Raw genomic sequence first — 27,441 nt, 5'->3', positions numbered from 1 at the left:
ACACACATACAATTAAAAAATCGATGTTGAAATATGCAATAGCTTTTTTTCGTTATACAAAGCTAACACAATTTAAAACCTGCTATAGCTTTATTTAAACAATCAAGCTCTCTCTCTCTCTTTTTTCCCCCAGCAGAATGTTGAACATAGTTCCAGTACACTTGATATGAGGTTCAATCCAGTGTGGAACACACACCTCTGGAAAGAAGCAAGCAATGGTTCAGGTACAATTGTGATATTAGATTCTCTACTTTATATTTTCGGAGTTGATTGAACTAGTGATGATTTCAAGGCCCGAGGAGATTACTATCTCTCACGAAGCTACGAAATTTCCCTCGGTGAATATCTCCGACCGCGCTTAATGACTGTTATTAATATCAGTATTTTGTCAGTACTATTTTCATTCCTACCTGAAGGAACGTTGCGTTATAATCCCTGAGCTAGTACTCCTGCTGAAAGAAGGGTGTCTGTGTACTCGCACAAGCGAGTGCGCTTGTCACGTGCTGGGCGAGCTGGATAGAGGATCTCAAGAAAGCTAGCGTACACTATCAATATCAAACCGTATTTTATTTACTATATTATGGCTAATTCCTAATGTATTTATATGTTCTGTACTGTATGTCAAATGAAAATAATAAATACAATAATAATGAATAATCTAATAAAGAGAAATAATCAATAAATATACAAAATTTTCTATGTATCCATCCGTATCAACCGAGTTTTTGCTTATCCGAGTTAGATCCGGTCCACATTAGCTCGGATAATCGAAACTACTGTATTTTAATTTTAAAGTATATACTCTGGTCAGAGAAGTATTAATTATTTAAATATATGATTTATATCTAATACAGCTATCAGTCTAGGAGAACGTGTTTCCATCTATTATAAAAGGCGATGAACACTACGAAATCAATAATGGCCCTTGAGGTTTGAGTAATTCTGTATTCTGTACATGCATATCATATATCTTCTCACATATATTGTACCATATAATTGTCTATCTCAGTGTAACCACAAATTTAATCATATATATATATCTAAATTTTATAATTTGTGTGTTAAAATATCAAATGAGTTGATACATGAGCGGTTTGAATTCACATCAACCTCAATTCAAGGAGTAAGTGCATTACGACTTAAGTTTTGACTTTTTAAGCAATCTTTACAAAAACATATGAAACTATGTTTTCATTCTAGAATGTAGCAACTGAAGTATTTATGTTGTTCGCTGTCTAATTTCGTTTGAGGCAATAGTACCCCACATTTTAATTCATACTGACGAATACGTAAATAACGAATGACTGGTGTACTACCAAACACAAATATTCATATACTTTCCTTGACAACCCCTAAATAAAATAAATTACAATGCAGTATCTTTGATTGGAACGAAAATCACATTGTCCATAATTATAAAGCCTGCGTTGAAGCGGGTCACAGTTAATAACATGTAAATCATTGAAAGTTAAAGGCAATTTTAGTGCTGTCATTTCGCGAACTTATTTACATTTATGTAGAATCTTTAAAATGCAACTAACGCTTTGCTGCGTAAACATTGTTAATATGTTGTAATAATTTCAAGAGTGAATTCTAGTTTTTTTTGTTTCTTACGACTATTCAACTGCAAGTATTACGATCTCAATGATATCCACTTGTATTGTATATACTATACATGTAACATTCAGTAAAGCGAATCTGTGAATTATTCAAAATGAATAAATACCTCTCCATTCCAAAGGAATACAGAATACGTGACATCACTGAAACATAAAAGTGCCTCTAAAACTAATCAGAATCAATGACGAATAATAAATCAGATAACCATTATGTAAGGACATCAAACCATCTTTTAAACCAGAATGGTTTCAACAAGTACAAATACACACAGCAGGATTTTAATAAAAAAATTCTAAATAGCATATGAATTGTTATTTTACGCCCACTCCTATAACGTTAAGATGCCGTATTAACACATTCACTGCATTTGGTACATGTGATAATGATATATCCTGATTAGACGCAGGTCAAATATTGAGTACAGAAAAATATGATTACTGTACTTGAACAATGATCTCCCACTTACAAAGCGGATCCTCTACGTACTGAGCTCAGTGGCAGACTTACTGCGGGTTTTTGACACTTTTTTGTGATCCTGAATTTACAAGTCAGCTGTTGGCTTTTTCTTTTTCCAAACAGCCAATCCACCACGGTGGATATTTTAAGTTACTTGAGACTAAAGTACATTAAAATATTTATTTTATTTGCACTTAAAACCAACACTTATGAAGCAATATTCAAAGAACAAGACTGGGAGGATTAAAACATGGTCGTAAATGATCGTCCTTCATTTGATATTTATTTTACACATAACTTAGGAACCACAAGTCTGCTCTCTATACAATATTTCACCAACTTGTATAGCAAATCAAGATCCACCACCACGCAAAGTTTGATCCATATCGGATAAGTTGTGTTAAGCTCATACAATACAAGAAAAAATCAAATGAAAGACGAGAGATCGATGAACTAGAGGGGATTTCCCACTTGCCAGAATCATACTCTATAATTTACAGTACTTGCGAGATGATCAGTTTTATGTATTTGTTGTGCTCTACAGCTCAAGCCGTAATTAACTCAATGGAATTCTGGTAATGAACCAGAATTTAATGGACCAGTTAACAGAATCAATTTTGAGACAGACTGTACCAGTCAACGTCTCCAACAGTAGCAACAATACTATGTACATGGAATCATTACTTTATACAAACTTATAATCTTACGCTATTAGCAGTGGCACACGCCAAAAGTTCGAACTGCCTCCCTTGGTTGCGTATGTGAACACGCAGCCTATGACGCACTTCAGTCAAAGTTATTCGTGATGAAAGTGTGTCTTTTTTTTGCTGGGCGGCCATCAAAATCCTTTCTCTTAACTCCTCTACGATGCTAGAAGTGTACACTTTAACAGATCCTTCATGAGACACATAAATGTCACATGGCGTTAAATCCGAACTTCGCGCCGGCCGCAGTATTCAGCCATCTCCACGGACGTTCGATTCCAAGAAACTGGTTACGAACAAGGCATGATTTTTTCATTTATTATTATTATTATTATTAAATTTTCATACTTAACAGTAGTACTTTATTCGCCAACTATCAGAAAAATGTCGGCAGCCCAAAACATAAGACACGCTCTCAATGCGAGTGATAGTGACTGGAATATGGCGTAGGATGTGTGTTCGCATACGCAACCAAGAGAGGCAATTCGAACAAGATTTGTAATTTTCTCTTTTTCTTTTCTTTTCTTTCTTTCTTTTTTTTTTTTTTTTTTTTTGTTTCTTTCATTAAACTTCATTTTGTATATTCTCCCACTTATTTTTCTAAACCGACAACTTTCTCCCGCTCAACTGAATTTACGAGTTAAATTACAAATCAGTGCTACAGCGATTTAGGTGTAGTTCCTTTTCATTTTTCTTTAAATAAATCTTTTGAAAGTTAACATTTGTTGTGAAATCTTATACAATTTTTAATTTTAGCAATTTGTACGCCGAGTATCTTTTTGTAAAAGTTATTCGCTTTGATATAAAGATTTCTTTTTTAAAAATACCACGTTTTGCGATTTATGATCCACTCATGTTTGACTTTTTTTTTTATGGTACATCATTCGTTAGCTAATTCAAAACTATCAATTTAGTGGTCAGAGTGAAATAGTTTGTTCATAATTTGCAGTTTTGGGTTGTAAATAGGCAAATTAAACAAAATCTGCAAATTATTCTGAAATTATTTATTTCCGATCCCCTATTCATAGGGCAGATTTGTTCCAAGTGAGCTGTACAATAACCTATATATATATAAAGCTATGGGACGAAAGCCGATCGCACTGAATGACTACTACGTCGAAGATCACCCTGAATATAAAGATAATTAAGAGTATACGATTACTGAACTTCTCTCATAATTTTTTTCCACAATCTATTCTGAAGTGAATATTTATCTATTAATTAAAAACAAAGAACAAAATTTTCGAAGCATAACACCAATTTCACTCAAAACCTGCCTAAATTCAATTCCATCTTATGACGATAACTATTATTATCCTTCTTTAATGCATTTCAAATTGTTATCTTCGTCCATTAATGAACAGCAAAATTATGGGCAATGGCCTTTATCGTGTTGGGAAATACAAGGTCTGTCAAGTCTCTTAAAAATCATTTATTGAATTTATATTGTTCCAAAGTGTTTAAAAATCTTCAAAATAGTCTCCTTCTGCGTCGATACATCGGCTCCAGTGGGATTTCCAGCTCTCGAATGCGTTTCGCTAATCCTCCTCCGTAATGTCCTTTAATGCTGCAGTGCAAGGTGCTTTGATCCCGTTCATTGTCACAAAATGCTTGCTTTTCAGAGGTGTTTTGAGGCGTGGTAACAGAAAAAAGTCGAGAGGAGCCAAGTCCGTGCAATACGGGGGCTGCGGGATCGTTGGAACCCCTGCTTTGACCAGGTAGTCGGGGACGATGAAAGCACTGTGGGCTGGCGCATTATCGTGGTGCAACTTCCAGTTGTCTGTGATGTCCCGCCAGATGCGCTGAACCCTACGTTTCAGTCTTTTGAGTACTTCCACATAAAATTTTGATGGTTTCAGGTTCTACAAACTTGTGATGAACCAGTCCGTGGATGTCAAAAAGCACGATGAGCGTGATTTTGATCTTTGATTTCATCATCCTGACTTTTTTCGGCCGAGGGAACGAGGGCATGTACCACTCCGATGATTGCCTTTTGGTCTCCGGGTCATATTCGAATACTCAGGTCTCATCACCTGTAATGACGTTGTCCAAAAATTTATCACGTTTGCACATGTCGAGGTTTTTTTTGGCACGTTTCAACGCGGTGTGATTTTTGGTCGTCAGTGAGCACTTTTGGAACCATTTTTGAGCATACCTTCCGCATGCCGATATGGTTTGTAACGATTTCACGTACTTGAGTTTACGGAATGTTTTAATATGTCGACCATTAAACGAACTCTTAATCGTCGGTCTGAGTTCAACAGTTCCCTCACTCGCGTCACATTGTCAGCTGTGGTGGTCGTGGATGGCCGTTCGGCGCGGTCCTCGTCGTCGTCCTCTTCCCGGCCTTCCTAAAAGGCCTTGTGCCACCGAAACACTTGCCGATCTGACAGGGCATGTTCTTTGTAAGCAGTCTTGACCATAGTAACAGTTTCTGTAGCGGTCTTGACAAGTTTCACGAAAACTTGATCGCAAATCTTTGTTCTAACGAGCGCTGCATTTTCACTTGCACGAGATCAAGAACCAACCCTCACGGCCAGACCCGTCCTCACTCTTCGTATGTTCGGAGCACACTGAGCGATGAAGCGCTGCTTAGCTGGGTTCCCCCACTACCAGTTTCAACCGGTTAGACCGCGCTCTGACGTACAGTCGCATCACAATAAATTCACTGACACTACTTTCAGGACAGGCCTTGTAGAATCGTCGCTGACATTAGGATTATAAGCTAGTCGATGAATCAATTTCCTTTTAAACTAAGAGCTCCGCTGTGGCTAAGCGGTTATCGTACACGCTTTTACTCTTGGGTGACCCGGGTTCAATTTTCGGCGGGAGATCATGTGGTTCGGATCCCACGTTAAGCTGTAGGTCCACGTCTCATATAGCCTCCTCCATGCTTAACTAGACGCTAAACTTTAAAAAAAAATCAGCTGTTGGTGGAGGATCAAAGTCTCTCCAATGGCGTGGAATCAGTCTCTCCTCGTAACTACAGAGAAGCTCTCCAATGGTTTTCAGTCATTATGTAAATAGAAATGCAACCTTTTAGGCAACATACCCTCACTGTATTTCAACATTTAGATAGGCGGTATGTCGAGTTAAAATCGTAATAAAACATACCGCCTCTGCTTTTTTCCACTTCAAATACTGAGTAAATACATTATATACAAGTACAAACAGAATAATCACAGAAAAGTCAGATGGATTAGATTGTTGAATGAAAACTAGTAGTTTTTTTTCAATTTTTCTTCGATATTCTGACAGTCCTCTCATGGGTTTTTAATATTAATTCCAGTATTTTAAAGAACCTCATCACTCAATATACTTTTTTAAAATCCCTTATGAGTATGACAAGGTTCGCAAACATGAATATTTCAGACAGAATTTGTAGTGGTTTGTCCATTTTTCTTCGAAAAGTTTATTCAAACTAGGGCGTTTCAAAGACAGCTTTTTCGCATTGTTAGTAGCTTAAATGCTCGGAAAACCAGGAGGTTTTCAAAATGACATTTCACTACCGCTACAAAGACTCAACATTTATCCTATATTGTGGACCACGTAAACATTTACCGTTACCTAATTCCTATGCTATTTAACTGCATAGAAACTGTGTCAATACTATTCTAGTTTATAATACGAAGACTTGTTTCCCACTCGTTTAAATCTTATATTAGTTCCTTGATCAGACAATTAACTTGAAGTTCAATCTAAACTAACATGCCAAAATAATATACAGTTCTACAATTGATGTTCCCAGCACCTTTTCTTCTCGGATGAGAAACATTACCCACGTACAATAAGTCGTGCCTGTTACTTGTCTGTAAGATACAGTAACCATGAAATGTAAGCAAGCATCGAGTTACGCATGTATGGCAGTAGGGTAACAGGAAAGTATACCCGAACTGGCCGGGACAAGAACCTTTATTATTCATTTGCAGGGCGCTTGTCATACCAATTGAGGTTCGTTCATTCTACTCACAATAAAGAGTGTTGCTGTCTCTGGTACTTTTAACAGTATCCATGGTTAGATTACGTATATATATGTATGTAAATAAAAAAGGGGAGAAACTTTCGTAGTCTTCTTTGTATTCGAGTCTAAAAAGCAACTTCATGCATATAAATCATTCCAATTCACAATATTAAAACACGCAAGAACGATCGTTCTCAAACATCAGCAATTAATTTACAGTAAAACTTTCAAGATGATGCGCATGTGTGCTAGATATTTACCCATAGAATCAATAAATATAGATTCGTAGGTGAAAATAAACTATTATAGATTTTCCTATCAGTTAACTCCCAAGATCTGTCTGTTTCCGCTGTACAGAATGTTACAGTTCCATAAGGGAAGAGGGAGGGACCATTCAAGATGTGTGACATTTAGTAAGCGCAATGTGTCAGGCCAGTGATCATAAACTGGAAATCTGCGATGTTTTGGGGGAAATAATCACAATGAGTATCAACTTTTTGTATCAGTGTTTAGCTGTAATAGCCATAGTGCTGTGTTTACTAAGTGATTGTCTTGAAAAACATTGTTACCTTTTGCTACAGGAAAGCACTAATTTCCATTCGAACATACGTTTTTCTTGGCCAAGGTTTTTACACAAACAAAAATATAATAGTTGATTGTTTTTATTCATCTGTCAAGCTTGACAGATCTCTCTATTTAATTTTAAGTTACAAACAACCCACTGAAAATTTGCTACGTTGTGGTACTAATTTCCTTTAATTTACTTAACACAAGACGAGCTAAACTACAATACACCGTTTTGACGAAGGAAAAAATTAGATGTTAGGTATTAAATATATATTAGTTCATATCTTGGCATGTCAATTCACATTAATACAGTTCTTTTAACCGTTACGTATTTACGTTTATACCGAAACGAATATTTCTGTCTCAGAAGCATTTAATTATGGCCAGCATTAATTAAAAATTGTTGGTGTTGGAAATTAGCCGTGGATCCTTTATGTAATATCCACTATTAAATTTATTTTGATGTTTAATGAAAACTAACACCTATTAAATATTTAGATATTTCTAGAAGTATCGAACAATATTCGCTTTGATTATCGCTAAGATTTTTAGTTTCTGCTAGGAACTAAACTGGCCGATATATCAGACTCACGATGGCACGTATAACGATCATATCTGTTGGTGTCTGCTTAATAAATCCTCAAATTCACAAACCTCACGGATAATAACTGAACAGGAACCCATCATGCAACAATCTTATTTCGAAAAGAAATGTCAGTTATGATTACTAGTATGATATATGTATATATATATATATATATATATATATATATATATATATATATATATATATATATATTAAAAAAAGAACCCGAATATAAAGTGTGAACAAAAAATTGATACACTGGAAAGCTATAAGTGCAGAATGAAACAGACATGCCATTTGACCAAACTGTAAACATGAGCAATTGCTCGGTGTTTCTGTCTACCTCTAGGCCAGAATTGTCCGTTTGAAACTTCAGTATTCATGATCTCACGAAAGGAGAAAGAAGTGGTTGCAAAATGCAATCATTTCATACTACGAAAATGAAGCAGGTAAACGTAAGTTCAAAACACTGCTGCACTTTCGCGACGAAGGTGTTCCAAAAAGCACGATAGACCGAGTGATCTCCAGGTTCGAAGCTACCCAGCAGAAAAGTTGCCCCAAACAAACTGGTCGTCCGGCTGTGAAATCAGGACCGAATACTGTATCCAAGTATATCAACGATTAGGAGGGGCGTGCGAAATCAGGGTACCGTCATGTTTACCAAAAATCCCTCAGCAAAGTCCTCGTAGTGGGTGACATCTGTGCCTTGGGAGCCAGATGAAGCGGTACCTCGGATCCAGCTGCGCTACGATACGACGAAAAAATGAGGAGGCGGAGCAAGTTCTTCAAGAAAATATTGGTGTTGCAGGCAATAAACAGCGAGGGAACAGTTTTGGAGCCCTTTATATCTAAAGGCACTATCAACGCCAACGTGCACCTCTCGGAATGCTCGGAGATTGATTCCTTTCTTATCTGGACACCGAAGAAACAACGTTTTGTTTCGCTTGCTACGTAACATTACGCCAAGAATGGTCGAGTATCTTCGGAGTGAAGGCATCCCCTTCGTTGAGAAAGCAAAGAACCCGCCTAATGTACCCCAAGCGCGGACCATAGAGACATTTTGCACCTTATATAAACAGAAGTATGCTGAACGTCCCTACAGAACCAAAAATCTTCGTGGTTTTACGCAAATTTGGAAATACTACAGTCAAGAAGTTGCGAGAACTACAGGACTCGATCTGATGCGGAAGGGGTTACATAATCTGCGGGAAATTGGGTACAAATGCATCCTGTACGGCAATCTTATTTAAATTGTTTTGTACGGAGTCCTTATTCTTATGTACTATCCCAGTTTGGAAAGATTCCAAGGAAAATCACGGTCTTTTAAATCATAACTTACCTAAATTCGTCAAACATTCGATACGACAAATATCAAATTTGAAAATCCCAAATAATTCACTACTTATTTAACACGAATAATTGCATGGTTATCTAATTAATTAAACGTTTTGCTAAATAAAGATATATATATATATATATATTTGCATTGAAATACCGGTATATGGACAACTATGAATTATTTACACCTTATGTATCACTATCATGCAAACACACAAAATATGTAAATCCATATTGACAGACTGAAAGTGGTTAGAAATTATCTGCATATTATCGAATGCTTTAAATTAAGTTATTATATCAACATTTAGTAAAAATAAATGAAATATCTTGAAATATAAAAATAAATATATTCTTAGGAAATCTGTGATAGCGTTATTTTTTTTTTTACTTGAAAAACTTTAATACCTTACATATTTGAATCACCTACCACACATTTTACGGCTTTAATATTCTTAATTTTCATCTAACAACATTCACTTAACAGAAGGAAACAAATACAGTTATCTAACTAAAGCAAACCAACCTCAAGTAAGAATTACGGCATCTATCTGGAAACGATGTACCGGAAATTACATTTTATCATTATTTCATTATTAAAATAGATAGATAGATTTACATTAGATCGCTAGTGAAAATCTTTGAGAAGCAATTAAAACAAATTGAATGGAATGTGCAGACAAAACACACTGTGTATATATCATAAGCGTTTAAATTAATAAATCAATAATAGTTGTATAATATTTCAAATAAATGTGGCATCAAGCATACACGTTTGTTGTGACTCAGCAGAAAAAATTTCTTAAACAACTAGATTTGTGACAATCACAACACAATTGACTGAAAACTCGTATCACAGATTTTGTATGAAATCACACTAACTACACGCAGTTCGATTCCCAGAGCACAGTAAAATTCTCTTTCAAGTGCAAGTCTGGCGGAATCAGAAATACTTAATACTAAAGTAATTCCACCAACTTTTATTAACAAAATTAACATTTAATTTTGTGAGCACGGAATTTTTGAATATACAAATATATTACATCATTATCCACGTATCTTTCAATATATTAGTTGTTCATCATATAACTGTTTTCAAGTTCCGAACACAGCCAGATAAGCAAAATCATTCTCATACGTAAAACAATAATTCACTATAACTAGTAATCATACGCAAAGAACATCACATGTTATTAATAATGAATATCTACAATATCTACAAACCTAGGTATGCTCACCGTTTCAACTCCAACTTATAACTTGCGTTATTTCCGTCGCAACTTTCTACAGAGACCTTAAGAATAGTTTAGGTATTATAAACGTCCTAATAAAGTACAAGGGAAGATCCTTCTTTATTGTAATCTATCTCCCTAGAAGTTAAACCCTAACAGATCTTTGCTTGCTCCTCTTTGTGTAATCTTAATCCAACTTTTGTCAGTGTTGTTGTCAGAATCAACAATACAGTAATATATATCGCACAAACTGTATGTAACTGTACTACAGAACTATAAAACTGTATGTAGCTGTTTTAGTGGCCAACACGTTAACTAGGAAAGTTAAATTTTGTTAATAAAGTTATTCTATAATTTTATTCCAGTTTTTATTCAAATTTCATTTATCTGTGTTAAGATCTGGATGTTCAACGCGTATAAGAACGATTCAAATGTGTTCCAAAATATATTTGCTGATATAAATAGCGTATATAGAACGATTCAAATATGTTCTAAAATATATTTGCTGACATATTCAAATGTATTCCAAAATATATTTGCTAATATCATCTTCTTTCTTTCCTCAATCATAAGTTGTGGGCAACATGGAAATTTAAAAACTTTTCTCTCTTTTGGGAGAACTGTTTTATACTTTGATTAGATCTCTTCTTCGTAACTGCATTTAGATATTTTACTCTTGGTATTCCGCTTCTAGTTTCCCTTCTGTCTTTCTCTCTATCAACGCGGTGATCTACTCGGAGTGCCGAATAAGATGGACAAGCATACTGTTCCTTCTTTCTCCTATTATCTTCATGATCTGTCGTCCTTCATTAGCTTCCTTTATTATGTCTTAATTCCTTTTCCTTTCGGTCCATGATATGCACAGCATTCTTCTCAATATCCATGTCTCTAATTCGTAAAGCGTCAAGCTCCATACCAGAGTCTTAATAAATCGTTTCCGAACGTCCAACGACACATTTCTTGATGTTAGCAATCTTCTTTCCCTATTGAATGCTGGTTTAAATGCGCTATTCTGGAACTTACGTCATTTTCACTTCTTTCTTCCGAGAATATTAGACTTCCTAAACAGGGGACATCGCTAAGATTCTTAATTAAGATCCCGTTCACGTTAAAAAGGGAACGTCTTCGATTTTCTCTCCTAGTCATACGTTTGCACCTTCCTGTCCTTTGTTCTGTTCGCACCTAACTTCATAAATAATTGCCGAATCTACTTCCTTAACAAATCTTAGAAAAGGAGGTGTTAAAATAGCACTTCTGTTAAGATACTAACTCACAATCTTGGATATACAGCAATGATTACCAATTACAAGTTCTTTTAGAAGAATTCAACACTAACCCTAAAATTTAATTTATAGCAGAATTAAAAAATAATGATCCTTTAAACTACTTGATGTTATGTCCGTACAATCTACAGAAAACTAACATCAGGTGAAAACACAAGTGTTATTAATAAGTATAATAGAATAAGGTTTAAGGTGAAAAACCTAATAGTCATACAGGTAATGAACTAAACAAAAAAAAAAAAAAAAGAATAAATGAAATGAAAATAGAAAAGTCAAATTCAATTCATAGAAAATTCATACAGGTGAGATCACCTATGTTAGACATGTTGTAATTGTAGTATTATGAGTACTGTGTGTTTGTAAATAGTGTTGTATCTATGTTATCATGTATGTATTAAAAATGTTTTTCTTTTATTTCCAGAATAAAGGATACGCATAAGAAGAAGAAAACTAAGACCTGAGATAAGCATTTTAGAACTCAGGTCATAAAAACCCCACCCCCTAGCACTTGGGTATACAAAACGAAAAGAGAGATGAGATAAACAAAAAAAGGAGAGAGATTATCACAGAGTTAGGGGCAGATGCGTCTGCTGGTAAGTCCGTAAGAAAACGGCAAGAGCAGGGGTAGTGGAGGAATTAAATAAAATAATAATAAAAAAAAAAAAAACATGAATACTAAAAGAGGCTTGTCCGATTGAAAAGCTGTCAGATGGTGTTCTAGTTCTAATGCTACTGATTGCACGAATGAAAGTTTCGCTTACAGCAGGTCGTCCGCTAAAAACTTCTGTAGAACGTGGAAATTTAGTGTGTCCGAAGGTTTTGAAGACACTTGATTGACATACTTCTTCAAGAATGGCAACATCTCGATCGCTCTTCCAATTACCTCTGAATTTTCCACCCACCTAATAGAACACATTTTTAACTGGAATACAGAAGAACCTGTGTGATACGCACAAAATCCGCACGCCTAGAGAAAAAATCTTTGAAGAAATAGTAAACACTTTGTAAAAAAAATATTAATTTTCCACTCAGACTTCATACGTACAGTTCTGTACGAGCCAAGTACCTTATGAAGGGAACAAGTACCAATCTTAATAAATCCTTTTACATCTGTATCTGTACTTTCACCTTTCATGAACTTTTTGAAATCACGTAAGAGCTTCAATTTTACATTCGGATCATTAACGGGTATTTGAATTAGTTTATTAACAAGATAGTTCTAGTTCACACAAACTACTCGTAACTGCATTTAATAAGTCACTTGAGGTACTATGACCTAAGAACATTGACACTGGGTAACTAGTTGTGACTTCGTTTGTACGTGAATCCCAATAGCGAACCACTATGTCCATTTGTTCTTTTACACAATCTTATTTAAGCTTCCGTCTAACGATATACAGTAGAAATCAAATGCACGTATTTGTTGAATCAAAATGTTCTGAAAATATAGCCCAAGGCCGAACGTTACAACGCAGCAAGTTTATCTTTCTCCATCTTGAGCTATAACATTATCGAAAAACATTAACGAGAATAAATTTATCTATTCAGGGTGTCCTGTTCTATCTGTTCACACTTCTATTAGTTAATTTGTCGCGACAATTGATTAAACTGGTTAAATGTGTAGGTAGTTTCTGTGATGCGATACGATTTGCATCGCCACTGATCAATGATGCCAGCTGAAGGGCAATCTCAAAGCGAATTTGGGTGAGAATTAGACCGAATTTTCATGCATGTGACAGAAGCGTGCTTTGCTTGCGATTTGGTAGCGTCTAAAGCCGATCATAAACATTTTTGGCGGTGAATTTTGTAGTTTTATAAAACAAAATTTTCTAGTCTCGACTTATATTTGTATCGATAAAAAATCGTGACCTAGAAGCTAAGTTTTTTGACTTTCGTGACCGATAGACACCCTGTACAAGTCAAAACCGAATTCCGTTATTCCCAAGACTTTCATGTAGACTAAATAATATAATTTAAAGATACAATTTTATAAACTACGTTTAAAGCCTCAAATTAGCACTGAGAAAATAGATTGTAAATAAGGTTTTGGTAACCAAGAAATTTACTTTGATGTTTATGTAGTTAGATCTGAATGTATTACATGCATTACGAAACTAGAAACTAGCATGGAAGAGCACATCCAAGATTCTGAGAAGAAAACTTAAGCAATATCTGATTAATAATAAAATAAAATAAAATAAAATAATAATAATAATAATAATAATAATAATAATAATAATAATTTAAAAAAATAAAGTTCTGCATAGATCAATGTCGCAACCAAGACTAGGATAATAATATAGAATAGCTTTCCTACCGAAATTTCATATTTTAATTTGTTGTTCCTAGTAGACGTTTCTATTACTGAAAGAACTACATACACTTTTAGTCTTCGCAGTTTTATTTAACTTCTATTATTTGACATCACATAAAATTATCCAACAATGAAGCGAGACACGATCTGTTAGTATTTAAATTCTACAGATTACAATAAACTAGGAAAACTCTTTTATTACTTATCAGACAATTTGTAACACCTAAGATTTACTAATCCACCCTTACTAAGTGCTCTGTAGAAAACTGCAGCGCGAATAGTGGAAATTATAAGCTGGAATTGCAAGAGTGAGCATAACAAGATTTGAATATCTTTATTATGTACACGACAAATTAATTAACAGTATCTGTATCTACAAATCTTTTCCAAACCCAACCTTTAAATTGACCAATTCATGTTTTTATTTCTTATTAATCTTTGGAATGCGAATGTTTTGCCGAAATCCCAGTATATTTCAACAATTATACAGAGATTCGTACCTCAGTCCATTCTTGAACACAAGTATTTACAAAATTGTAAGCTATAACCAAATTTACTTACCTTAATTAGCTACTTTTATTTCTTTGATACTTAACAGAGTACATAGGAACACATCACAACGAATTAATATATAACTTTTACTAGTTTGTTCTGCAAAAACATGAACATTCGAAGTAAACTTTTAATTTATTACCTTTCTTTCGTCAATTTTAAGCCAAGAAGAACTTTCCCTTCTGACATTTCAGCAGAATTCAACACCGTTCAGCATCATATTGGTGGTTTCATTAGTGAATAAATACGTTGGCTTTCATTGATTCTAATCGCTATTTTTCGCGGAAAATCTAAGAACTTGGACAACTAGAACAAAACAGACGACTGATTTCGTTGAAGAATTCAAGCTTTGGCCGACTGTAACGTTATTATTAAGAAAAATATATATATTCTTTAAAATACTGTTATGTATGTACAAAACGTAAGTCAGAAGAGCCCTCATCATTAGTCTAGCGAAAAGCATGTGTGCGCGCCTTTGGTGCATGGGGCTCTGCTTTCTATTTCCGTTGGGCATGCATTAAAATGTATTATGGTGGTTTAGATTTCACCAAATATACACGTTCTGCATTTCTGCACCGTACACTACATGTTTATGTCTCATACAGCATCCGTGCTGAAAGGAACGCTAAACTTCAATAAACAAACAATGAACAAATCAGAAGAAACTGGATAGATATAAAACTATATTTTTGTAAATATGTATCAAAGCATCGAACTTTCGTAAAATCACCTGTCTTGAGTTGCACCATTGCATGTGTAGCTATATACATACGCAATTATACAACTTGGGACTAGTGCCATTATGAAAGTTCGGAGCTCCTATCGGTTTTTCTCCACAATAAATTCAAATCCAAATGATTACGACAATCTTTTATCTCAATGCTTAAATGCGAAAATACGGCTTCGTCGATTCTAGTAGTACTCCTACAGAAATACATTTTGTGTCTTATATAACCAAACAACATCTGAACTTAAGAAATTTGTTCTTAAGGAGTAACTTCTGAAAGAATTTACTAATACAGCAAAGTATCTACAGATACTAGAGGACCGACATTAAATATAAAAATGTTCTATTAAAGCAATAATACGGAAATTCATCCAGCTTCTCCAATCCTCCATCAGTAACCCGTGCGTATTTCAATATCTACTGCTACATATTTACAACCACTACTGTAAGTTTCTACAACTACGACTACTACTGATGTAGTCTTACCTGGGGGTCTATTCCAATCTGGTCTAGGTGGTGGTCCACGTGGGTCAGGCGGTCCCCCAGGGGGAGGTCCTCGTGGTGGGCCTTGTCCAGGTGGGGGAACCTAAAAATAATATCCATACATTTTTTGTTTATTCTCCTAGAGCGATTAATATATGTATAATGGATCTCATATTGTATTTCAATGTCGGAAGCTATATTTCTTGCTAAACCAAATAACTCATCTTACTATGATAATCCTATGTTAACTTTTAATTATGAGGCAACTGAATACAGATTACTGCTATCTACCTTTTTTTTCAGTAGTAATGCGGTGTGTAATTTAAATATGTTTTTCATTAAACGAATTAATAAACAAAAATACTTTGAGAACACGTGATCAGTCATCAGTGATTCAAGATGTTGATTCTCAACTTATCGCTCGAATTCAACTTCTTAATTTTCAGTTTTCCTATACCTTTTAGTCACAAGGGAAATGGAATATGTCCGCATTTTTTGTCGTCTTAGTGGTTCTACTGCCTGTGATGCATATGTGGGCTAGAATATTTAGACAATACAAAATCACCCTGATAGTTGAACGTGGGAATTATACTATAATACCCACGTTCAACTATCACGGTAATTTTGTACTGTCTGAATGTTCAGATAGTGTGGCCATTAAGATAGCAGAAAATGCGATTAAGTTCCATTCCTTTGTGACTAAAAGATATAAAGAAACTGAAAATTAAGAAGTTGAATTCGAGGTTAAATTGACAATCAAGATCATGAATAAGGATCTGCTAATAGTACAGCTAATACTCAGTTTAAATTCGAAATGAAATGAAATGAAATCTAAGTTTTACGTCCCATGTTTATGCCGGCTAGGCTAAAGGAGACGGTGATGATGAGTAACGAATGAAATGGTGGAATGAAGAAAGTGGGAGGAAACGGGAGAACCCCGAGAAAACCCACGGACACAGTGTTTGCCCACCACAAAGTTCGCTTGGCGCGAGCTGGGATCGAACCAAGGACCTCATGCACCAGAGGTGAACTCTCTACCACTGAGCCACCGCGGCCCCTCAGTTTAAATTGGAATCTCAGATTAACAACCAATCATCGAAAATCCTTTTCTCGACACTAGAAGTCAAACATGAGTGCTTTTTATCAGTGAAATATTAAGTGAAAATTTGTATAATGACATAATAATTAGTTAGTTCTTTTACGTTGTATCCCTAACTTTAATTCCCGGTTATCAGTTTTACTCAAACTCATTTTCTATACCATTCTGATTCAGTGGAAAGGAACTTGATCCTCAACCTGCTCTACTGGTTTAGAGGTCCTTTTCTTAACTAAACCTTCATTTCTTTTATCTACCTGTGTATTTTTAGTTACAATAACGCTCCATTTCGACTTAATATATAATCATAGTCTAACCTACATTATAACTAATAAATACGAGAGTAATTGCGAAAGTAACCTGCGTTGGACTGTAAATTAAAATGAAAACATCTAAGAAGTAGCTGTTCTATATATTTCAGACAGTTGCAATGTGAATTCAAGCATTTGTCAAAGCGTTTCACCAACTTACAAATCCCTTCTGCATAAAACTCAGACGCCTGGGAATTCAACCAACCTGTCAGTGTATTTTGAAGATCCTTGTTGTCGATAAAGTGTTGTGTCGCAAGTCACTTCTTCATGTAAATGAACATATGAAACTCAGAAGCCAAGTCCAGGCTGTACGGGAAGTAATCGAACATCCAATTTGAATTGATGCAAAGGTCTTCTGTTAGCTAAGCACTGTGAGTGCGACAGTAATAATGAATGTTTGCTTGTTTCTTTGAAAAATCTAATCTACTGACGCACATCACCTTCACTGATAATGTTTGAGCCGTATATAGCACTGAATTTACGATAAATGTCTGCAACTAATCGATTTTTGGCAAAAGAAATATTATTCCGCGTACTTCGCATTTGGTGGAATTTTCTACGGCGAACATACATTCTGGTACGTTATAGTCAGCACACGCGCGAGTATGATGTTCTCAACTAGCACAGTTGGAAGCTTACTGAATCAAGACTGCGTGATGTAACAAAGATGACGTTCCAACCACTACTTTAGTGCCACGTCACAATGGCGATTACTTTCCGAATTACCGTGTACTACATATAAAAGTATTATCTACATTATAGCGCTACAATCGTAATAGCACAATTCGGTAAGAATATAAACCACACCAAAAGGAAACAAAGTTTTCCATCATTCTGAAACATGAAATAAATAAAAATCTCTTTTCTTTAAAATATTTCTTATAAAACTGTACCAGGGCTCATAGTGGTCTGGTCTCTTCTAAATAGTTGAAAAGTGACCAAAAAGCACATGAAAAACTGACCAAGAAGTGACAAAAATCTAATCAAAAAGTGACTTTAAACTTTAATGCCAAAATTGGGCATACATTGAATTTTACATTATTTCTTCAAACTAGGGCCGGCTGGATCAATAGCTGATGTTTTAACACGTTAAGATTAAAAATTATTTTACTTAAGTTTGTCAGTTAGTACCAAAAAAAAAATAGTAATAATAAATAAATAAATAAAATAATATAAAATAAAATAAAATAAAAAACTGGATTACTTGTGTTTAGAGGTTCATTGTTAATTACTAGACTTCGGATTTTTGCATATTTTCATGTATTTTTCCTGACGTGATATTGATATGCTCTTTGAACAGAAATTCGTTTAAGCTGTTTTGGGGTAAAATAGCAGAGTTTTATAGTGTACATTTTTTGCATATTTCGGAGGTTAGTGCATGTTTATGTCGTTACTGCATATAAATGCACATTTAAAGGAACAACCAAATTGATAATTTTTAACGTCCAACAACTTTTCTCATAAAAAGAATTTGGAGTTTCTAATATAAATAGACTCGAGATCTTGAAATGGTTCATTGTTGTCGGTTTATCTTCCAAGGTCATGTGGAAGGGAAAATAAGAAAGGCGTGAGTGATTCATCCTCCCGGCAATGATGCATGACTGTCACCTTTTTGGAAGATTTAAATAATGGTATTATTATCGCCTACAACAAAATTTCCATGTGATCTATCTCGAAAGTTAAAGTGGGTACTGTTGGTGTGTGTGTGGATTTAAAATTGTGTGGTTCTGTGACAGTATAAGAATACCGAAAGAAAAATCTTCTAGAAGTTATCTTCTGAAACAATGTATTGAAGTCGAGAGACGGTAACAATTCAAGAAAATATATTTTGCAAAGTGTACGCTGAACAAGTAACATTTTTAAAGTAAGGTTGTTTTCAGAAGAGGACATTTCCATTTTGTTCGGCAGCAAAAGCTCGACCTTTAGAAGCGTCCTACTTTTTGGCCTTCTTATATTTTCATAGCAGTTTCAAGTCTGGTAAGGAGTTTATACAACTATGAAATAACCCAGATGTCACCGCTGTTCTTGCATACTCGACAGAGTTCACCCCAAAGAAACCGTTCAAAAATGTATTTCGGGAGGAAATGAACAATACTTTCGACAGTGAGCTCTACAATTAATTAAAATATTTGCTTTACAAAATCTAAAACTTGTCGTAACACTTACTTTCTGAGATAAGTTTATCCTTTACGGAGTTTATAAGAGTATTTAAATATAAGCTTGTGTTGCTTTGATACGCACCTCAGTCTCTCGAATTGTAACTTTCCTACTAAGCCTTCTGTTATGTTTTCGATAACTTTACCTTCTTTCCATTCATGGTCCATGTCTCGCTCAAATCTGTTTATTCCATTGAAAGTATCAATATTATACATTGTAAATTATTGCTATTTGAAACGGACAGTGTTATGCTAGAAGAAAATATTATAGGATTTACACATAATTGAATATAAATAGTAATTTCAAGTGAATTTATTTTCTTTTAAATAAGAATATAAAGTTTGCATACAGGCTTTGAATACAGAAAAAAACTGCCTTCAACAAGTTCCTTATTAAACGGAAATCTATCTGAAACGGAAATATTTCACGATCCCATGAATTTAAAGATTAAAAAAAGTGTAAATGCTCTTGATTAGGCGGAACCTGTGTTGCGAACATGGAATGTTAAAATATACTTTTTAACGGAAATTTTCAAGCTCCGGAATGCAGCGTTTATAAAAATTTAAGCATTCTGTGAGAGATTAGGCATATGAGCTACGTTTCCTGTAAAGGTCTTCGTTTTGTTGTTACCTACTTACACATTTAACCTTTAGTGCGCCGCCATGTAAGGCCCTAGATACCGTGCGAGTTTTTGAACGAAGTGCAATTTACATAGTTATTTTCAAATACCAATAACTCGTTCTCTAGCTGGTTTAGAGACATGGAACAAGGAGCTTAATATACACAATAGATCAAAAGAGAGCCAAAAGTAGAGAGAGTAGCGCTGAAAACGGCACAGCATCTACTTTTTGTCTTGCCTTGGAAACCGTATGTAGGTTTTTTTTCTTTCTTGTTTGTTTGTTTGTTCACTCTAAGTTTTATGTGTATTAATTTGTAGCATAGATAAATACTGTAACTGAATACGGTATGTATAACATTTTATTTTATCTCACTATGTCCATTACATGTGTGTACATTTGCGAGTCCTATTCAATTTCGCTAGGTAGGTTTTACTCTATGCTTATACTAGAAATGTTTATTTACTTCTCTGAGTGTATTTATTCTTCATTTTTTCACAGATACTTGGCGCATTCTAATATTGTTTATTTTTAAATTACTATATATATATATATATATATATATATATATATATATATATATATATAGGTAGATTTCACCGAAGAAACCAAATGTATTCAAGAAGCTGTGGATGTTTGTGGAAATGGAGACATTCAAAACGAACGAGTTTATCAATACTCATTTCAGTTGAATTTCAAAGATCATCACGAGATTAGAAGGGCGATGATCAGGACTTTGTAGTGCATTTGAGCTGTTTGATTCAATAACAGAACAGACGCTGCTAAGACCAATAGGGCAAGCATTTCTTCGAAAAGCACGGTCAATAGATGCGAAAAATCCTGGCATAAAATTCTTATCTAATGTAAATAAAGTGTTCCTGGGAACGAACGACGCACGAATTTCAGATTTATCCGCAAAAAAAAACATTACTTCTTTGAAATACTGTCCCTTAACGACCCATGACACGGAAGGAACATTTTGGATCAAAAGATCCAATATATTTTAATCAAATTTTTTTTCTTGTAAGCCTTATATCTGAAGAACTACATATAATGTAGCGAAACCCAAACTATGACCTAACTCAGTATGATATGCTTATTCCGTAAAAGAATACGAAAACTGGATTTACAGGCCGTTCAAAAACTTTGTTACCCCTGCTCGAAAGATTCAATATATTTCAATCAAAAATTTTCTAGTAAAGCCTTGTATCTGGAGAACTACATATAGTGTAGCCAAACCTAAACTATCACTTAAACTCAATATGAAGTGCCTATTCTGTAAAAAAAAAAAGATATACCAAAACTTGATTTAGGGACAGTTCCAAAATTTTGTGGCCCCTGATTCAAAACCTAATTATTAACCAAGATCGCAATCTTATGATTTTGTTGTTGTTTTTGTTGGATCATTCCTAAAATTCTTGTCGAGGTACAGTAATGTTTCGACTGACAAATGTAGGTTTTTGCCAGAAAATATAGAAAACCATATAGTTGTGCATTGTCGAATGAATACGTCATAGTTATAGACCAAGTATAGTTCAAGTAATACAACTTTTCTCTCTAAAGATAATAAAATTTCTCATTTAACTTTAGCTTTTGATTGGTGCATATTTACCCTTTTTAGTGCATATCGATCCGAAGTCTATTAATTACATACTTTGAACGGTTTCGTATTTCAACTTTGATCTGGATGGGGTAAGGCCAAATTTCTATATTTTCATTATGTGCAATAATACAAAATTAGTGTAACTAATACATGCCATCCAGATTACCATTAACTGGTGATAAAATTTTGTGTTGTACAAATGGTTTGTTGCAAATCTTGTCTTGGTACGAAATGATTGGTAAACATAAGTATTGCTTTAGTAAGAATAAATGCTAAAGTGAGAATAAAGCTGACTAAGTCCACATACGGCAGCACAGCTGCACATGGAAGCAAGTACTGAAGTTTTCAGAAGAATAATAAGGAACAAATTTCTACCTTTTTTCATTTATTTTTATATTTTTCTTAGAAAACTGTCAATGCAAAACATAAATCACACGAAAAAATGACTTTAACACCCCGAAAAAAATAATTTTTAGTAAAAAATTTGAACAAAGTAACTTTTACTAACAAATTTTTTAAAAAAGTAACTTTTAGTGACCAACTTGAAAAAAAAAACTTTTAATTAAAAAAAGTGACTTGCTATGAGCCCTGCTGTACTAATATAGATGAGGTCTCCCCTTGATTGACTGTAATTCTAAATCCTTTTTTTTGACACAATCATGGACTTAAAATTTACCGTGGTTGCTAGGGAATAAACTGTGTAAACAGTTTAGTTTATATAATGGAAATAGATTCGAATGGATTGAGTGAAATCTAGATGTATGTGGAATATTATGAAGATAATTAACAGAGTTGCGGTTGTTACAGATTAAGAATAAAGATATAGAATAATTCAGTAATAGTCGTGTGTATATTTTCTAATAGTTTTAACAGTATGGTCAGTCGGCACGGCATTGGTATGGTTCTTTTTCAAGTTTTTTTAAAAAAAAATTATATATTTTTAAATAATGATCACTAAGAAGCAACTATAATAGTGATTTATGTATCTTTCGATTAACAGATTTTTCTTGTCATACATTTTAATTCAATCTAACAAATTGTTGAATTTTAAACTTCCGGGCCTGCCCAATCTTGATTCATAGTAAGCTTAGACTCTATACTTTCCATAAAAATCCACGCACTGCTTACTTCACAGCTTGTGATTACTTTGATATTGTGAAATGAAATGAAATATCTTAAGTTTTACGTCCCACGATTATCCCGGTTAGGCTAAAGGAGACGGTGAAGATGAGAAAGGAATGAAATGGTGGAATGAAGAAAGTGGGAGGAAACGGTAAAACGCCGAGGAAACCCACGAGCACGGTGTTTGTCCACCACAAAGTCCACACGGCGCGAGCTGGGATCGAACCAGGGACCTCAAGCACTGGAGGTGAATGCTTACCACTGAGCCACCGCGCCCACTACTTTGATAGTGTGTGTGCAATACAATACCTTACGCATATTGGAACGTCGTACGCAAATGGAAATTTCCATCAACAAAATATATTTTATTGTATTAATTAAACTGATTATTAAGTGTTAAATTCAAACAATTCTATCATACTAAGAACAATTCAGTAATAAACAAATCTAAATATACTCACCAATGTGATTTTCGCACATTTCGTATAAAATGAATACGAGTGGATTTACAAAATAAATAAATAAAGAATTGTAATACATGCAGTGTACAGACCGACTTGCGGTCGAGTCATCAAATGATATGTCAATAATAAAACAACAAAGCTTTACGGTATGTGCAGGAGCTCGTGTGACGCACGTTACTGCTTGACGCAGTTCTGTCTCTATCAAAATTTGCCTTAGAACCCCTAAAAATATATCGTGAAATGTACGAGGTCACGGGTTGAGCTCAAGTTGAATCCTCCAGATTCTAAATCCTAATAAAGACAAGTTAGGAGTACGGTCAAGATCATGTTAATCATCCTCTTCGATATTAGGAAAAATAAATAAATGAAATGTTCGATTTAACATTCCTCGGTTACATCCTTTAGGTAAAAGCAGACGGATGATTATTGAAAGTGAATGACTGTAAAGAAATTGATGAAATGAGGATGTGAGGAAACGGGAAAATCTCGAAGAAAAAAAATGGAACACATACTGTTCGTCTTTACACACTTACAAGGCTTAGAATCAAAACAGGGACCTCTAGCATTAAAGACGAACACTACTACTGAACCACCATCCCTCCCTTCGATACTAAGAAACTGTACATCCAGAATTTGTTCCTGGATCAATGATCGGATCGGGTGGTCAATGAGTACTTCCTTATCCATTTATAAAGTCAACATTTCATCGTTCAACAATACTGCGTTGATACATTTAATAAGATATTGTCTGCTGAAAGTATATTATTTTTCTTCCTCGTGTCAAACTCTCCAAGTGTCCCATACCGTACCTCAAAATTGAAACTGAAACAAACAAAAAATGAATGACATTTCGGTATAATTAACTCTCGGGAATAAACTGTAAGGGTTCCATAAAAAAAATATTACAGCTTCCATACTAAAAAGGAAAGCGCAATAAGTAATTCTGAAGGTATTGTACCGTTTTTCCTTTTATTAACAAACACCTTTATCTTCATCTACCAAGATGCGACACTATCATCAACAGCCCCATAACTGTTGAAGAAACCACATGTGATCTTAAGAAGTGTTTCAACAAAAATAATCTCCACAATCATTTAAAGCATACCGAAAGCAGTGGGCTCAATGCCTCAACGCATAAAGGGAACCACAGTAAATCATAGATTAAATGCATGTCAAACTAACGAACTTCGGATTTAACGAACAATATGTGACGAAAGTAGCAAATGTAGTTGGGAGAAAGAAACTGTTAAATTAAAAAGCTTCAAGCAGATTTTTAAAGGACGCAGCGACACATGCGATTGTAATATGTCAATAGCTCACACACACAATAAGTGTCGGTTTCGATCAGCTCTTTATGTTTACTGTGTTTTGTAGCGAATTGTAGTATTCTTCTGGGTCCCGTGGTTGGTATTGACCAGTGGCTAAACGTATGGATGGTCCAGTCTAACAGATTATCAGTTAAGAGGAGAAAATTGAAAATTTTATGAAGGGTGATAAAGAGGACGACAGTGATGACAAGAAAGAAAAATTGGTTGTATCTGGTCCCACATGATCTAAAGTAAAGGACTGATTATTTTTCACTACTTCCTTTATTAACATCTAATCTTACCTCCAAACCACCAAAACTAAAATCTACAAAACTTTAATTATGTAGATGTATAGTTATGGATCTGAGTGCTGGACAATGCGGAAAGAAGAAATACAACTGTTGCGGAGCTTTGAAAGGAAGATACTAAGGAAAATATATGGAGCGGTGAAAATAGATGAAAACACACAGAATCAGATATAAAAGAACAACAAAGTAGATCAAAGATCCAGACATAGTATCGTACATAATGCTTAGCAGTTTACAATAGGCGGGGCATATTATCAGAATGGGAGTAGTTAACAGGCGAAGATCATGGCAAGGTATTATGAGATGTGAAGGAAGCTAAAATACGTAACTGGAAAGTAGATGCAGCGGACTGCACAAAATAAGAGGCACATTCTGACGGAAGCGAAGGTTCAGCTAAGTTCACGGTCATAGTGCATTTTTTTTTTCTTTTCTCCCTTCCTGGCGGCTACAGCCGACTAGTCGGCCAACGATATCTCCCGACTGCGTGGTCTCACTGCAACCAATCTGGTATCAGTCAAACAAGACTTCTTGTGAGATACAGTATGGATAAAGAACTGCTACTAATAAGAAAATTCCTTATTAAAAATATTAGTTTCCTCGAGGGAGGCAAGGCCCCTTTCATCTGCAAGATTGTTTTTTTCACGGGAAAAATATCGGGGGTATTTTTTAGAGGGGTATTATAGGTAAGAATATAGATTTCTTCATATCCTTATACAGTATTCTTCGACAATTCGCCGAGGATATTTTTCCATTTCCGGTGGGGGTACCCTTACCGGCTCACTTACTAAAAGAAAACTAATCTGCAGTATTGCAAAGACTTTGGAAGATACTTTCCCACTCATTACAATGCCACTGAGTTAACTTCAAAGTGGTGGTCTCAATCTTTTTAGTTAACATGCTTATATAGAAATCATCGAAATTATTTTTATTTTCTTGCATTTGTGGTAAACGTATTTAAATTAGAGTGTACATAGATAATGTACTCATAAAAATAATTAGAAGCTATACTTACAGAAGAATGCTGAAAAAAAAAAATAGATTCCATGCAAATCACGAACATAAGTTACCATTAAAACGCCAGATACGTTTTTGCGAAAATGAGTTAGAAATACACCTTTTGGCACAAAGCCGCAAGAGAAATCAGATTTCTTTAAAATTTCAAATGGCCGCAATTTAAAATGTTTTGTTTAATTATGCTGATTTATAAATTCATTTTCGAACAGCTACTATATCTCTTAATGAAATTTAAATGAACATAACCAGACGAAAGCTGGAAAAAAATATAAATTATTTGAATTACGAGTACATTTACGACGTATTTTCAAAAGAAGTGGGAAATTCCGGCACTTGTTAGCTGCTTCCTTCCCCTTACATATTGTTACCACTTTTCCCTACAATGAAATTTTTACCAGTTATTTACAGGCATTGCAATTTCCCTCGACTTAGAAATAACCAAATATTACCCTAATATATTGAATCCGACATCAGTATGTACTAGCACTGGCGAAACATAAAACACATTAAAATTCAAACCTCTGGGCAATATTGCCAGTTTACTTAAATTAAAAGAAGTTGTAATTTTGTTTAGGTATTATCTATGTTCTAAGGCAGCGTTTCCCAACCTTTTTCAACTTGCGGCACACTACGGGTGTAACTTCAATTCTCGCGGCACACTCATAGATATTATTATTTGCAAATATAAAATACCATGGTATTTTTTTGCTGTGATTACTGATCTTCTCGCAGAGATGAAATCTCGAGCACTGGTTTTCCCCTATGCTAATTCATTATGCTTATTTTTTATTCTAATTTTAAAATAGAAAACAATTGCAATGAAATACAGGACTCCGATTTTTAAAAATAAGCTTTCTTTTTCGAAAACTGTATCCAACCTTTCACTAAGAATGAAGATCACTAAATAACGAACGAACAAACAAATATCTTGTACTTTTAACTTTGCTGTTTTAATCAAAAGCGGTGCATATTATTGCAATCACACAGTTTGTGATGCGTCGAAGTCAAAACACACCTGTTGAACAAAGTGTTGTTCTGTCATTCACGTGCGAATGAGTGTTCTACGAACGTTTACTTGACGCGTACCATACAAGTGCTTCCATTTCTTGGTGTTAGTATGACTCTCAATTGAAGCGTAACATAGCAGCTAACCGTGGAAATGTGTAAGAGCCGAAATACTGTCTGCTACACAATAATAGATGTAGAATAATATATTACAATTACAGTAATTTTTTCCATGGTAGAAATTCATAGTAATATGAAATACAAAAATATAAATTTTTTCCTGTGTCTTGCAATTTGGCTGCAATAAAATTAATAATTTTGTTTCGATTTCCTCGCGGCACACCGGTTGGGAAACGCTGTTCTAAGGAATATTTCAAAGCTGGGACAATAATTTCTAATTTTCTTATATCCGTACATGAATGTTTTTGTCAATAAAACGTTGATCCTGAAGAAAAAAAAAAAAAAGAAACGTAGACACGACTCGAACCCACGCTAGAACAGACATCTGAATAAAGGTACATGATTTTCCTGACTATATCACAAGAGCATCGTTCTGAAACCACTGTCTTGGTGATCTTGAGTTCTCTACATGCTTATTGATCATCTATCACCCA

General features: G+C 34.6%; 1 protein-coding gene across 4 annotated transcripts in view; it reads right to left on the bottom strand.

Moving 5' to 3' along the window:
• LOC145670360 (cleavage and polyadenylation specificity factor subunit 6-like) overlaps positions 1 to 27,441 on the bottom strand; it is a 144,806-nt gene that overhangs the window by 64,169 nt on the left and 53,196 nt on the right. For all 4 annotated transcript variants that reach the window (XM_081738941.1, XM_081738938.1, XM_081738939.1 and 1 more), the window contains exon 6: positions 15,827 to 15,926. In XM_081738941.1, coding sequence (XP_081595067.1) covers positions 15,827 to 15,926 — 100 coding nt within the window. The remainder of the gene's footprint in view (positions 1 to 15,826; positions 15,927 to 27,441) is intronic.

The sequence above is a fragment of the Thermobia domestica genome, chromosome 14 (assembly GCF_964235325.1).
Source record: "Thermobia domestica chromosome 14, izTheDome1.hap1.1, whole genome shotgun sequence".
Classification (NCBI taxonomy): domain Eukaryota; kingdom Metazoa; phylum Arthropoda; class Insecta; order Zygentoma; family Lepismatidae; genus Thermobia; species Thermobia domestica.
This window is presented reverse-complemented; position numbering and strand designations above follow the sequence as displayed.